The 15,921-nt window shown below is 47.5% G+C and overlaps 1 protein-coding gene across 1 annotated transcript; it reads left to right on the forward strand.

The window, feature by feature from the left end:
- The first annotated feature begins 397 nt into the window (after positions 1-397).
- DCDC2B (doublecortin domain containing 2B) lies at positions 398-15,183 on the forward strand. The gene is made up of 11 exons (XM_081335133.1): positions 398-690; positions 2,564-2,621; positions 4,028-4,104; positions 4,917-5,048; positions 6,624-6,770; positions 7,921-7,960; positions 8,812-8,865; positions 10,272-10,449; positions 12,804-12,907; positions 14,421-14,483; positions 14,990-15,183. The coding sequence occupies exons 1-11, from the start codon at positions 413-415 to the stop codon at positions 14,996-14,998; spliced, it is 1,140 nt and encodes a 379-aa protein (XP_081191259.1). The 5' UTR covers positions 398-412; the 3' UTR covers positions 14,999-15,183.
- The last annotated feature ends 738 nt before the right edge of the window (positions 15,184-15,921 follow it).

Genomic DNA, 15,921 nt, shown 5'->3' on the forward strand with positions numbered 1-15,921 from the left:
AGTAGAGAGGAGCAAGTGACTTGTCTTTGTAGTCCCATCTTCACTACGGCACGTCCTCTGATCTCATGGTTAGAGGAGCTGGCATCTGCCTCCAGGAGTCTGAAAGAAATGCCAGTTGTGCGCCTGTCGATGGGTGTCCTGCTCTCATTCTAGAAAGAGGCTGTGCATACCTCCACAAAAGAGGTGCTTCTGCCACAGACACACCCGAGTCTTTCGCCAAACGGAGGACACTCCCTCTCTCTTTTTCCTTGTTGAACCGGTACCATGGAAACGGCATAGTTCTCCTCTTAGAAGGCTGCCTGGCACACTCAAGTGTGGTGCTTTTTGGCTGCAGAAGCCCGCAAGGTGCCCCTCCGCCCTCTGCCAGGGGTCTTTCTCAGACAAGTAGCCTGGGGTCTGCAGCCTAGGAGAGATGGTCTTGGTGACTGTGGCAATGGCACCCCTTGCCAAGAATGTGGTGGTCTTTCGCAACGGGGACCCCTTTTTCCTGGGCCGGAAATTTGTGGTGAGCCAGCGCCGGTTCCTGACCTTCGACGCCTTTTTGAACGAGGTGACCAGCACCATCCAGGCCCCCGTGGCCATTAGGAGCATCTACACGCCCCGAGAGGGTCATCGCATCACGGAGCTGAGCGAACTGCAGAACGGGTGCCGATACGTGGCTGCAGGTTTCGAGCGGTTCAAAAGGCTTGAGTAAGTAACTCAGTTCATCTCTTTTGCAGTCATCAGTCAGCCAAGAGGATGAGGGAAAAAACTGTGATAGACTTAAGCCGTTAAAAATATATAAGCCATATGAATTATATTAACTAAAAAAACTTAAACACACACACACACACAAACGCCAGAGCGACTTCCTCAAGACCTGCTGGGGGTCAGAATGGAGACCCTTCTGTGCTAGCAATGCAGGGAGGGGGGATGAATGAATGAATGAATGAATCTTTATTATCAAAGAGGGGGAAGGCAGAGAATCTGACCGATTCCCTGGCATGAAGGTGGGAGGTGAAGATCCCTAGCAGGTTATGACTAAGAACGTGAGCCTGCGGGTGGGGCAGGGAGAGACCCTTCCAAGGCCCAACGTTCCAGGGGAAGCCGAGCCAGGCCAAGCGCCAGTCTGGCACTAGCGGGGGAACTGAAGCACATTCTCAGCCATTTACCTGCCTTCCCCCTTGCAGTCAAGGACGGGTGAGATCCACCCGAGTCAAAGCAGAACAAGGCAGCCTGAGCAAGCCGAGTGTTGAAGCTCTGGGCTCTTCTCTAGAGCTGGGTGTCTGCTCTGGCCTCCCAGAGGACCAGGGCCCTTGAATTATGACGACACCAAGCTCATGACGTCAGTCTTCAAGCAGCCCTTGCCCTTGTGGGAGTATTAGAGGGCCGCTCTCAGCACCCAGCATTCAAGCCAATGCGTAAATTGTGAAGATAGGTGGCAGCTTCTCCAGCACAACATCCCAACGGGCTTTGTTTAAAGGAAGAGAGTCACAGCCGTGTATAACGGCTGGAGTAGTGCAGAGAAGGCCACCCTGTTGTGGAAAAGCTTTAGCAGAAAGTTTCTATTTGTGTGGGTTTTTCTGGCATTTGAGTTCCTGAGGACAACTCCTCCCACTAAATCTCATTTGGTTCTTCTGTCCCAAGGCAAAGCACTGCCTTGAGTTTCTCCACTGACTTCACCAGGAGCCTCTGCTTTGTTTTCAAAAAATGAGAAAAGTTTGAACTTCTGCCCCTTGGACATCTTTCTGCAACCAGCCACCCAAACTAAGCGATGTCTGCCACCCAGCCATCTCTTAGCTGCAGTGTGGGATTAGTGGCAGACGTTGCTGCTGCTCAGGATTCTTGGGTTAGTTGCCTTCAGCTGGCCAATTGAACTTTCAGAAACACTCTTAAAATCACAAGAGTAGTTGTAGCGGGTGGTGGAATTCTGCTTCTTCCTTCCAAGATGCATCCTCATCACACATGCATCACACTTTCCAGAGAAGGAGGTTTCCAACCCTCAGGTTTTATCGGGAGGACTGTGAATTAAAGAAGAGTTGAAGGGACAGCACAGTTGATCTTCTCGGGTTGACCGTTCCCAAGACCCAGCTCACTGTTTCCCAACCTCGGCAGCTTGAAGTATATGGACTCCCAGCACGGCTGGCTGGGAGATTCTGGGAGTTGACGTCTACACATCTTCAAGTTGCTAAGGTTGGAAAACTGACTTAGAGAAAGAGATTTTTCCCTGTTTCTTCCTTGAAAGGCATCTGGAGCATATCTAATGATTGTACACACTGGAAGCGATGGGAGTTGTAATCGAACCCATATCTATGGCAAAGGATATGCTGCCTGTTTGGCTGGAAAACACCTCTTAAGAGTTACTTTGCCACGTTCTTTGGCCATTTCCAGAGATGTGAATGTGTTAGCCCGTGCCAACAACCAGGGATTGTGGGATTTGAAGTCTGCAGCATTCATGGAAGAAATAGCTGGATGTAGAAGTAGGAGGGTCCGCTTTGGACTGAAACTTGAACTCAGAAGTCTCCAGTACAGTCCCTGACTCGGCTCAGTGGCTCATTTTCTTCCCAAATCGCTTTGTTGACAGCTATGCAAATGCTGGGATGAAGCAGCTGAACAAGCACCAGAAAAAAAATGGAGCCCAGGTGAGTAAGTGGTTGTGGGTGGACCAAAGCTGGTTTCAGAGCGGAACAGTCCGGTTCGGCTTTAGAAAGGTCCAAGGACAAGTGGATTTTACACAGGGCCAGCCAGGAGATGCTCACAAGTCAGTTTTGGCTTACAACCGCAGTTGGGACCAGAATTTTTGTTGCTAAGCAAGGTGCTTGTCACACCCACTTTTCCCACCTTTTCCCCACAGTTGTTAAGCAAATCATTGCAGTTGCTAAGTGAATCACACGGTCATTAAACAAATCTGGCTTCCCCCACTGGGTTTGCCTGACGGAAGCTGGCTGTGAAGGTCGTAAATGCCGCAACCGTGTGACCCTGGGATGCTGCAAGCATTGTGAGCACCTGCCAGTTGCCAAGTGCCCGAATGTTGATCAGGTGACCATGGGGGTGCCGTGATGGTTGTGACGTTTTTCAGTGCTGTTGTAACTTTCGGCAGTCACTAAAGGAATGGTTGTAATTCAAGGATGCAGGTAGTATAACCCCAATGAATATTTGCTTGCAGAATTGTTGTGTGATAATCTCATCTCCCTTCAAAGTGCTAAAAGTTTTGTTACCCAAACTTAGAACAAAGAGGCAGCCCTTTCACATTCTGGGGTGGAAGGGGTCAACTCGCCAGGCTGACTTGCTGTGGCCCTCTCACCCCGGCCATCTTGCTGCAGCCAACTTGTCGCAGGACAACTCGCCGTGGGACAATTCAGTGCGGGATAGCTCAGGGACAAGCAGAATTGCAGCTCACCCCAGCCTCAAGGACTTCTAACTTGAGAAGGTTCAAAGCTGAAGCAAGACGAAGCCCACCGCTGCAATTCACTTAGAGTCCCTCTCTTGAGTTATCCTGCCCTGAATTGTTCCATGATTTGTCCTACACCAGGGGTAGGCAACCTTCGCTCTTTTATGACTCGTGAACTTCAACTCCCAGAATTCCTGAGCCAGCCATGCTGAGGAGAAAGGGAGAGGTTTCCATGCTGAGCCATGCTGGCTCAGGAATTCTGGGAGTTGAAGTCCACCAGTCATAAAAGAGCCAAGGTTGCCTACCCCTGTCCTAGACCCTTCTGGGGGGTCTTCAAAGAAATACTTGCAAATGCAGAGGGCTCAACTACCAGGAGGAGCTTTTGGTCCAGAAGCCTTCTGTCTAGTTTCAAAGCTTTGCATTGTACACCAAATATAATAAAAGCAACCTAAAAGAGGGAATTCTGCCTAAGGAAATGAGCAAGTCAGGATCTTCTAAGGCCTTGAGCCTGTTGGAATTTGGAGCCGGCTGGGGAATTCTGGGAGTTGAAGTCCATGAACCTTAAAGGTGCTCAGATTAAGAAACATAGGGTAAAGCCTACAGACAGTGGTGTGTTGTTGCTGCTGCTGTTGATGATGACAATGTTTTGGCATTCAGAATTATCCTGGTATTCCTCAGAAGGTGATGGTTACGGCAGGATGGAAGCGGCAAACGAACCTTCCTTGTGTTATCCAGTGAGTGACTCTCCTGTCCTTGGAAATTCTGTCTCGGATTAGCGAAGGAAGAAATGGGAAAGCTCAGGGAAGGAGACGGGGTTTGGCGCAGAGGTTAAGGTAGCAGACTAGAAACTAGGAGACGGTGAGTTCTAGTCTTGCCTTAGCCATGAAGGCTGGGCTAGTCACTCTCTCTTTAGCCTGATCCATATCACAGGGTTGTTGTGGGGAAAATACGAGGAGGAAAGGGTATTAGGTATGTTAGCTGCCTTGAATTACTTAAATTATTTAAAAAATAATGATAAAAAACTAATAAACAAACAAACAACTAGCTAAAGGCAGAATTGGCACAGTTCTTTGTCTCTGAGGTTTATTCAGTTTATCTCCCCAGGACCTACATCCTTAGTGCTCCCAACAGCCCTGGAAAGAGGCAATCCTGAGGGGGGCTGTCCTCGGCAAACTCGGAGGGTCTTCCCGGTCTTAATCCAGCCCTAAAACTTTTCCTGACAAGGAAAAAGATTAGCAAAGCGATTGGAAAATAAAGGTGGGGTTGTGAACAAGGATCCAGACACTTGTCCCCTCCTCCAAGTAAAATTCTGCCAGAATCCTCAGCTAGTTGGCAATGTGAAGTATAAATACAAATAAATAAAAACCCAGAGAAGACTGGAAATTGTCCCTGCTTGTGGTGGAGTCCAGAAATTCCTTTGTGCCCCATTCATATAATTTTAGTGAGTCCAGATCCTTGCATACTGTACCTGAACGAGAGGGAAATGGGAATAGCTGGGAGTCTCTCCTGAGGAAGCTCTCCGGGGTCTCTGCTTCTGCCACTCCAGTGTTTTCCGCAATGGAGACTTGCTGAGCCCCCCTTTCCGAATGGTGCTGTCCAGGGCCGCCTTGCAGGAATGGGGCATCATCCTTGACCGCTTGTCAGAAAAGGCAAACCTGCGCACTGGAGCGGTGAAAAAGTGAGTCCTGTCAGCATTTCTTACCATCCTTGTCTATGTCTTGCGGTGGTGGTGGTGGCTCTGCCGTCCCTTTGCTACCCCAGAACTAGGCTACCCCTGCCCCCCAAGGCTGGAGGGGGTTGCCTCCTGGGGGTCCCTCTGCACTGGGGTCCTGCACTGAGCCCTGGCTCCAGAGGAATGGAGGGACCCTGTCTTGGGGGGTGTCATCAACACCGGCTGGCGCAGGGAGGTTGCTTCATGATGGTGTGCGACAGCGGAGAGCTTTCTGTGCCAAAAGGCAGCTCGGCTTCATTTACTTATTTTCATCCTGGCTTTACTGTTTTTATAAATAACTCAAAGCAGTGAACATATCCAACACACCTGCCTCCTCCTACTTTCCCTACCACAACCACCCTGTGAGGTGGGCTGGGCTGAGGAGAGAGGAACTGGCCCAAGGCCACTCAGCTGGCTTTCATTGCTGAGAAAGAACTTGAACCACTTTCTAGTCTGGTGCCTTAATCGCTAAACCACACCGGCTCTATTTATACTGCTTCAACTGTCATAACTTTGAATTAAATAATTCCAGGTTTTTGGCAAAAGGAATCTCAGTTTGAGGGAAGGGAAAATCCTGTAAACAATGTTTCTTCTAAGGCAGATGCAGTTCTTATGAACAGAGAGTCTTTTGATCCCTTTTGCCTGTATGCTCTTCAGGTGTGGTACCATATACTTTACTGTGAGAGCCGTCACCTCAGCTGAGGGGGCTGGGGGAAACTGGACCTCTCCTGCTCCCTCCAAAGCCCAGTGCCAGAGCTGAAGCTCCTGGGATCAGCTGGGCTTTAGCAACACACCTTCTTTCCACAAAAGGCTGAGCCAAAGCAAAGGAAACCACCAGACGGCTTCATGTTATGTCAGAAATGTGGCTGAACAGGAAATAGGCTCAATAGTGTCACTCAGGAGCAGAAACAGCCATCAGGTTAACTTTGCTTAACTAGGTTTTGCATAAGGCTGGCTGTGGGAGCCAAGTCCACCTGCAAAACACAGACCGGGGGGGGTGGGTCATTGGGTTTAGTTATGGGTTTTCCTAACCCAAACCTTTCTTAGTCGAGGGGCGACAGGATAGCAGGATTCCAATATTTGAGGGGCTGCGACAAAGAAGTGGGGAGGGTTTCGACTTATTTTCCAAAGCGTCCGACGGCAGGGCAAGAAGCAAAGGACGGAAATGAATCAAGGAGAGAAGCCACCTGGAAGTAAGGAGAAACTTCCTGACAGGGAGGACAATTAACCGGGGTAACAGCTTGCCTCCAGAAACGGTGGGTGCTTCATCCCTGGAGGTCTTTAAGAAGAGGCTGGAGAGCCATGTCTGAAATGTTAGCAGGGGGTTGAACTTTCACTAGAAGACCTCCAAGATCCCTTCCAGCTCCGTTCTGATTGGGTTAGTTCCCTCTTCAGTCTTTAATCAGGGGGAAACTTGTAGGACAACCTTGGCAACTTTAAAACTGTGGACTTCAACTCCCAGAATTCCCCAGCCAGCCTTGTTCCTTCCTCAGATTCTTCCCCCTTTTCTTGGACCTTTTTCTGCTTTGCTGTTCCTGCCAGGCTCTGCAAGCTGAACGGTGACCTCGTCTCCCTGGGCGAGGAGCTGGTGAACGGCGGATATTATGTGGCTGTGGGGCTGGAGGAGTACAAAGATTTGCCTTACTTTGAACTACTGGTGCCTCCCAGAATCCCTCTCCGTCCCTTTTGGTAGGCAACTGAGGTGCCTCTGCTTAGCTCAGCTTTTTCAGTTGGGTGTCAGGTGATTGAAATGGCAGCCAATCTGGCACATGTCCAGATGGCTGAATCAGTGTGACTGAAATGCAGCAGCAGGCTCCTTTGTGCCAAATGCAATCAATAATAATAATAATAATAATAATAATAATAATAATAATAATAATAATAATAATAATAATAATAATAATAATAATAATAATAATAATAATAATAATAATAATAATCAGTATTGACCTCATCTGCCCAAACACTTTCTCCAAGTACCTCTGTTCTTCCAATCTTCCTTGTTTAGGAGATGTTGGGAGAGGTCATAACTTGTGTTCTCTGAGGGTGAAGTAGGGTCTATGGATAAAAGAGAATGCTTGCGGCTCAGGGTTGAACCGTGGCGTCCTTGGTGCTCTCTGAGCCTGGTTGTTTTCTTGCAGATCTTTCGTTACACAACTAGATACAGTGCTAGAAGGGAGGTGGGTTTGCTGTCTTTTTATACACTAGGAATTGCCAAACAAGTTAACAGTAAGCAACCAGGGTCCCAAAGGTGCTTTTCCAAAAGGCAACTGGACTTTCTCGGTTTTTTCCTTGAAAACATTTCGCTTCTCATCTAAGAAGCTTCTCCAGTTTCAGTTCTTCAGCTTCTTGGACGAGAAGCGAAACGTTTTCAAGGAAAAAACCAAGAAAATCCAGCTACTTTTTGGAAAAGCAACTTTGGGACAACCATGACCTGGATGATTGAGAATCTCCATAGACAAATGAACAACAGTCTAATCAAGGAATTAGCAAGAAGTGAACCATGCCTGCAGGGCAAGCCACTAGTATGTGAAAAGGGAGCAAATCCCAGCTCAGAGACAGGCTGTGCTGGGCCTACAGACCCCGTGTGTTATGGTAGCCCAGGCTAAATGCGCTTCCCTGTCCCTTCCTTCCGAAGAACTAGAGAGGATCTTGTCTGAGACACTTTCTCAGGCTACAGTTCTGGCCCACCCTCCGATTTCTGTTATCTCAGTAGCAGCTCTCCCTCCCGTTCCTCACGGTTATCCCTTCTGCCCGTTACACTGCACGGTATCTCAGTGAGGTAGGAAAAGCATCTCTGTGTCCTCTGGATATGAACGTGCTGCTTTTCTACTCATAGGAACTTCCCTACTAACAGAAGAAGGAACTACAATCAGGGGGTAAGTGGCCATGATGGCTGATTTCCTCAGGCAGCACCTGTGTGAAAAGGAGCAAAGATGCTTTGCATCTGGAGAAGAAGTGGGATGTGTAAATGTTTCTATTAGATTTTTTTAGCAACTGGAGTGGGGATCCTCCCCTCCCCAAAACAAATGTGATACCTGCTGCATCCACCCAGCAGATGGGGGGGAGGGGAAATAAAAACCAAATACCCCCCCCCCCCCGTCAATCCTTAACAGAAATGCTCATGACAACAAAAACCTTGGACAAAGGGAAGAGTGCGGCCGGGGGAGCAAGCAGGCGGGTGTCTTGCTCAGGTGTGGCTTGGGGAGGGGAAAAGGGGGCAGCTTCACCCCCCCCCAAATGCTGCCCTCTCACGAAAGCAGGATGAAAACTCCGAAAAATGACAAGGGAGAAAGGTTAAAACAGAAGAGTGTCTCACAATGGTTTGCTTCCCTGCTTCTTTTTAGCAGTTTAAAAATGTAAAGACCACAAAAGAAAAAACTTGGCTTTCTTTCATTGTAATTCAGAAGGGAGGATTTGGGGGGGGGGGTTGTTTGTTTCAAAGGAAGGGAAAGAGAGGCTTTGGATCGGGGTGGGGCGCACAGGTGAACGGTGATGGTGCGCGGCTTCTGGCGCTGGAGGAGCACGGTCTTTTTAAAAGAGCAAAAGGAGGCAAAAAATAAAAATCCCCCACCGCACCCCCCAAGAGCTGGATGCGGATGTGATCTTTTTTTTTTCTTGTTCAGAAGAGACACTCTTCTGTTTCAACCTTTTTTCCTGCTCGTTTTCAGAGTTTTCATCCTGCTTTCGTGAGAGTTTAGTTATTTCTATTCACTTCTATTCTCTCCAGGTGGCCTCTGAAGACAGAGCCAGCGACTCGGCACTCCTGGAGCCAGCGCAACAGGTAAAGTGAAGCAGCAGAGTTGGAGAGTTTAGTCTGCCAAACTGGACTTGAATAAAAAAGTTCAGGATTTAATGTTTCACGTTGGCTAAGAGTAGGATTCCATATTCTGAAATAACTCTACATTACATTACATTTTGGGGAAAATATTGTTTTTTTTCTCCACAAAAGGCTCTGTATACTAAATTCATGAATATTGTGGGACCACTTGTGTGTACTGGAAAGCCCAAGCAAAATTGAGTAAGTTGCCTTGCCTGCATCTTAAGGCCTTCAGCTGATTGGTAGGAAATAAAGTGGAAATACTATTTCCTGAGACTTCAAAAATGGGCTCTTATCAATATAACCTAAAATCCTTACACCTACCCCAGGGTGCTGATTTGTGTTCAACTTGTAATCAGCAGGGGCATCTGCAGGAGTTTGTGGGTGTCCAGAAAGTCAAGATAGCAGCTACAATTGCCTAATCAAAGTTCTACCCTTCTTAAAAATACAGGGCTCATTAAAACGGAGGGGGCAGAACTTTGATTTTGTAGCCACAGCTGCCCTTTTGATTTTTCCAAATGTCTTGCTTTTTTCTTCTAATATTTTTTATTAAAAGAAGGTTTTGCATTGTTAAGTGGGTCATCACGTGACCAGCCTGATTTTATATTTTTGTGGCAGCTGTTCATAGAATCGTATTGTTTTTTTAAGTTAATTTGTGGTTGGTAAGTGGATCCATTGTCCACAATGGGCATTTTTTGATGGAAATTGAAAGTCAACATCAGTTTGTGGCAAAAAAAAGTCAATAGTGGTTATGTGACCATAGGATGCTGCAAACAGTTATAAAGGCAGGTCAGTTGCTCAGCAACCGAAATACAATCATGTGACTGGGGAAATGGGGGGGGCAGCAATTTGGGTCCTAAGTACCTGTTTGGGGGCCCATCCTAACTTCAAGTGGTTGCTAAGTGGTTGGTCATAAGTTGAGGATTACCTGTAGTAATAATTTAGCCTTTTGCGAACTACAGAGCCTTGTGAAAATCAGACACGCTTCTTTGGGCCTTGTGGATTCCATACATCTGGCTTTGGGGAAGTGGGCCTTAAAATCCCAAGGCCAGATGATACTTCCCTAGAGCAAGTGTGGGGAGGGGGCTTCCCATCAAATGAAGCTTGGATTCCTTGTCACCCTTCCTGACCCGGCTGGAGTTGAAATCTCACAGCAGAGACTCCCCACTTTCCCAGTTGCTACAGATCCCAAAGCAGGGGAGCTGTGGCATATTTTCTGCAGGGAATTGATTTTTTTCCCTGCATGAAGAGAGATGGAGGGGGGACTTCCAGAGGATGGAAATAGGAAATGCTGGGGATGTTTGGTGATGATTTGAACTGGCCAGGACTTACATCTGAAAGTTCCTGATGAGCATTCCTTGCACTTCCAGACGAAACTTTGGCGGGTGCATTCCACAGGGATTGTGCCTGCGGGAGACCCTCCCCGTCCCTCTGAGCCCAAGCCAGCCAAGAAATATCCCCACCAAGGCAAAGCAACGTCCGTCTTCCATGCCAAGCCAAGCCAGGTTGGACAAGAGAGCCAGGTCCCTGGCAACTATTATACCCAAGGTAAAAATAAATGGAAAAGAAAAAGCAGCTATGTCTCACCTAGAGAGAGTGGGCACGATAACGGCTAAGGGTGCTGTGGTGATAGTGAGCGACTTTGGCCATGCTGCCCCTGGAGGGCATCGGACTGGGCAACTCCATTGACCAATGGGAGTGTCCAAGGAAATTGGGAGGGATGGGCTGGGGCAACAGTCCAGGGTCTCTGGGGAGTTTCAAGGCCCATCATGCTGGGCCAACCAGTCAGGCATTTTTTTCCAGAGGGAGCTGTGAAATGAATGTTAAGCAGGCAGATTGCACGTGGGGGATAATCTTTAATTATTATTAAAACATCTGACAGGCTGAGTTTGCACACAGTGACACACTGCAATGTGGTTGACTCCTGTGTGGCTTGTGTAGAGCAGATGGTATTCTTGGAGAAAACAAACAACAGAAGGTTTGTATGGGAAGTCCAGGGCTTCCCAAATTCAGAAGACTAGAAAATTCTTCTGTTTTGCTGTCAAAAACCTTGTCAGTTGTCCACAGAGTTACTGTGTTTCTCAACCTTGTTTATTTTAAGATGTGTAGACTTCAACTCCCAGAATTCCTCAGCCAGCCATGCCCTGGCCACTGCACCAGGAGCATGCTTGATAGGAGGAAGAGTTTTAATCACAGCCTGCTTTGTGCTGGGCAAACGAAAGCCTTGGATGGCTTCAGTAAAATGTCAGTCAGAAGGATCTGAAGCCCCTTTGCCAATGACCCCATTTGGTTAACAGGCAGCAGCTTTTGTGAGCTGCATTCGCTTCACGGACTGACTCAACTGCTGTACCCTATAAATAGAAATTTATACAGAATAATAGGGTTGGAAGGACCTTGGAGGTCTTCTAGTCCAGCCCCCTGCTCAAGCAGGAGACACTCTACCGTTCTGGAGAAATGGCTGTCCAGTCACATCTTAAAAACCTCCAGTGATGAAGCACTCACAACTTCTACAGTGAAGCCATTCCACTGATTAATTGTCCTCATTGTCAGAAAATTTCTCCTTAGTTCCAGGTTGCTTCTCTCCTTGATTAGCTTCCATCCTTTGCTTCTTGTCCTGCCTTCTGTGGTGCTTTAGAAAATAGGTTGACCCCTTTGTGGCAGTCCTGAAATATTGGAACAGTGCTATCATGTCACCCCAGTCTTTCTTTTCTCTAGGATGGCCATGCCCAAATCCTGTTCCTCATAGGTTTTAGTCTCCAGGCTCTTAATCATCTTAGTTGCTCTTCTCTGCACTCTTTCCAGAATCGCGACATCTTTTTTATAATGTAGTGACCAAAACTGGATGCAGTATTCCAAGTGTGGTCTTACTAAGATTTAATAAAGCAGTACTAATCTTGATACCGTCCCTCTGTTTATGCAACCAATGGTTGCAATAGCTTTTTTGGCTGCTGCCAAACCCTGCTGGCTCGTATTTATTTTATTTATTTATTTTATTTTATTACATTTATATACCGCCCTTTCCCGAAGGATTTAAGTGATTGTCCGCTAGAACTCCAAGATCCCTCTCATAGTTAACTGTTTTTGATCCAGGTTTCATCTCTACTTATATATTTGTTTTTTTCTGCCTTTGGGAGATTTTGGGGAAAGGGAGGAAAAAGGGAAAAGAAGCTGGATGGTGATGCAGAGGTAGGTTGCATGCGAGACGCATTGCAAGCACCTTCTGGGTTAACACCTACAATGTGTTGTTTGTTGAGAGCCTTTGAGGCACTCCAGAATCTCTTGGTGTACGTGAGCTCAGCTCAGTTATGGTGCTCAAGTCACTACTTCATTGTTTTGCGCAGAAGAATTAACAGACACAAGTTTGATTTGGGGCTCAAAAGAAAATAATTCGGAGCGTTTCACTCTCCCAGGAGCCTCTGATGGCAGATCTCAGACTTGAGCCCCGTGACTGAGTGAGAGATTGAAACTTTCTGGGCCAATCCCAACGGGGAGGAAACCAACCGGCCAGGCGCTGCGTCCTGCTGGTCAGAAAGCAGCACGCTGGGTAAAGGAGAATATTTGCACCTCCGGGTTGGACTGAGGGGTCCGTGGTGCTCTCTGAGCTTGGCGGGGGTTTTTGTAGACATTTCAGGACCCGACCAGGTACTGTAATATCATCAGTGCATTTGGAGCTTGGATGTCAATGCAACACCGATTGTGTTCCCTAGTCTGGGTCATGAAAACCGCCAACCACCAAGGACCTCACACGATATATATGCCCTGCATCAAAAGAGGGACGAAAGCTAATTGTTAGGCACCGTCTGGGTCTGGAGCGTTCAAAGCGCAAGGAGGGAAACCGCTACGGGTAGGGCACGTTATTCACTAGGGATCTCATGTTGCCCTGTGTTTTATTTTTTCTTCAGAAGATGAAAGCGTTTATAAAAGGAGAGGGGCAAGGCAGGAGATGGCGGATGCGCAGGAAATAGGAGAAGACGAAGACACGCAGGTTGAATTGCCGGTGGACCAGGTAAGGGGGGGTGTCTCTTGGGGCATGCATAAGCAGCCTCTCCCCCCAAAAGCAGGGGTGTCCGACCTTGGCGACTCTAAGACCAGGGGAGCTCATTTCCCAGAATTCTCCAGCCAGCGTGGACACCTCTGCCCTAAAGAGCTGTAGTGGGTCTTCAGAGCTGCCCACAGGGCCTGGACGTTCCCTCTCCACCTTTGGGGCGTGAGCCAGCTTTGGCTTGGCGTTCTGCTGCAAGGGGACCGGATCCGATGGATTCGACATCAAACGACAGCATCATCCATTCAGCCCCCAGGACTGTCAGGTTGCTAAGCAGATAGTCCTCAATTTACAGCTATTCATTTAGCGACCATTTGAAGTTACAGTGCTACTGAAAAAAGTGACTTTTGACCAGTCCTCGCACTGATAATCATGTTAAGCATCCCCATCCATAGTCATGTGATCAGAATTCAGGCGCTTTCAATGGTTGCCGCATCCTCGGTCACGTGACTGATCTTTGCGACCTTCCCAGCCAGCTTCCCACAAGCAAAGTCAACGGGGGAAGCCAGATTCACTTAATGACCATGTGGTTCATTTAACAAATGAAGTGATTCGCTTAACAACTGTGGCAAAAATATCATAAGATTGGCTGTGACTCACCCAGCGACCACCATTCTTAGTGACAGAAATTCTGGTCACAGTACAGGACTTCCTGTACTGCCGTTGGGGGAGTTGGGAGGACATTGGAAACAGGATCTCCAACCCCCGGGCCTTGGCCCCTTCGGAACCGGGCCGCAGAAGTGCTTTCTGAAAAGGCAACTGGACGTTCTTGGTTTTTGCTTAAAGGCATTTTTCTTCTTGGATGAGAAACAAAACATCTTCAAGGAAAAACAAAGTCCTAGTTCCATTTGAAATAGCACCTTGGGACATATTATTATAAGGTTTTTGTATTTTTATTTCCCCCCCTAAAAGATTTCAGTTTATTTTTCAATCAAATTGTACTGCTTATAGCTTATGTTAAAGGTGGAGGAAATTCTGAAGTGAGTTATCTTGATATGATTTTTTGCATCTCAAAAATCTGGCGTTTTAAAAGGGGTGTGTAGAATTTTTAAATCCACTGCAGACTAACCATAGGAGCTGGATTATCATAGCTAAACCACAACTACAAAGTAAGATTAACAGTATCAAAAGCACTAACTGATCTGCTTCAGTATACAAATACATCACCCAGAATGGCCTGTGGGTCAGTATTAATGGGGTGGACGGCTTAGTAACTTTGGAAAAGACTGTTTGCTTTTATCAAATATGTTTCCAGGGCTTTTCTTCCCGAGAAACTGTTTTCTCCAGACCTTTGTCATCTTTGTAGTTAGCTGAGGTGAGATGTTTCCTTTCTCTACTCTGAAGTCATGCTAAGTTAGAACTTCCTGCCTGGTAAGAGTGGAGTATTCCCATCTACACTTTTTTTTTTGTTCTGCCGGCTGACCACATCGCCTCGGACATGGCCTGAGTGCTTGTGCTTTTCCCTTCCCCCCCCCAGAAAACTGCAGAGATTGTGGAAGAGGAAGTTATATCAAAGACCAAAGGAGGGCCATCCAAGAAGGTAATTAACTTGCATTGATAAACACTTTAATCAAACCGCTGGAGAGAAGAAAGAATAATGAAGTTTATACAACCGATTTATTTTAGTTTACTGCAGTGAATGAATGTGTCCATTTATGTAAAAACGAGCCAACTTAAAGGAAGTGCAGTCTTGTGGGGTCTTTGGTGCTCTCTGAGCTCAGTTTTCTTGCAGACATTTCATTGCCTGGCAAGGTAACATCTTCACGGTGTAAAAGGGAGCAGGTTTGCTCCTTGCTCCAGTCCAGGGACTTTAACCCCGGGCTACCCGTAGTCTCTTCTCCTGAAGTGCAGTCTATTCAGCACAGAACAAACCAGGCATTCCAGCACAAGCTCTTCCCCGAGATTAAGCAGCGGTCTGCTTCCACATCCCCTCACTGCTCCTTCCCAGAGTGCTCTAAATAGACATGTTCACCTGCCTTTGAATTCAACAAACCTTCCGTCTTTTTTCATTCCTTGTACAATGACAAGACTTTCTCCTCTTTGTAGTGCTTATAAGTGAGACAGAAGCTTCATTTGCAGCCAACGAGAAACTCTCCTGGATCGGAGAAAAGACTCAAATGAAACAGGCCCAGCAAGGTTTGCTGGAGGGAAAGTCTTGAAACAAATGTACGGTAGTTTTGTACAATTTTTGTCTACAGAATTTGTTCCTACAATAAATGAAGAATCTCTCTGATTTGAAATCCTTGTCTGAGACAAGATTCCGGGAAGGCGCGGGGGGGGAGGGGGGGGAGAAACAGGCATGGTGACTGTGGGCTGGCAACTGTTCCAAGTTTAATTCGGCGGCCACCAATATGGCATCAGGTAAAGAAGGTGCTAACAGATTTTAGTTCTCAGAGTGGTGGGCTTGTCGTGCAAGCAAATTGGCACTATTGGAGCAGCAGGAAACCACAAAGGGGTCTAGGACTTTTTGCCTCCACCACGTGCTCGCACCCCCTGGTGGCAGTGACTGAGTGTCCCGCAGTGACTGGCGGGACACTCAGCCCAGGAAGATGCTGGCGGGCAGGCTGGGTGGGTAGGCAGTAGCATTCTCTGTCTGTCTGTCTGTCTGTCTGTCTCTCTCTCTCTCTCTCTCTCACACACACACACACACATATAAACACTAATGCAGCCCCCCCCAGCACCTTCACAAAGGGCCTGATCCTGGGCTGAGCTTCCGACCACAGTCCCTGGGGGGGGCTTTAGATGAGGCCTCCCCTCAGCATTTGCCTTCCTCCTGGTCACTGCCTGGAGCCAACATCGTATGCACAACCCCACGGTAGAGGTGATGCCCTCTCTGGGTTGACCACAATTGCAGATGCCGCCTAATGTCAGGCCTGCCCCAGTCTGATCCCTTTAGGGAAGTGAGACTCTCAACTCCATTTGAAGCGAAAGGCACTTTTACACAGCTCAATTTTGAAGATCATATAGGAGCTGTGACC

This window comes from Vipera berus (genome assembly GCF_964194415.1).
Source record: "Vipera berus genome assembly, chromosome: 9".
NCBI lineage: Eukaryota > Metazoa > Chordata > Lepidosauria > Squamata > Viperidae > Vipera > Vipera berus.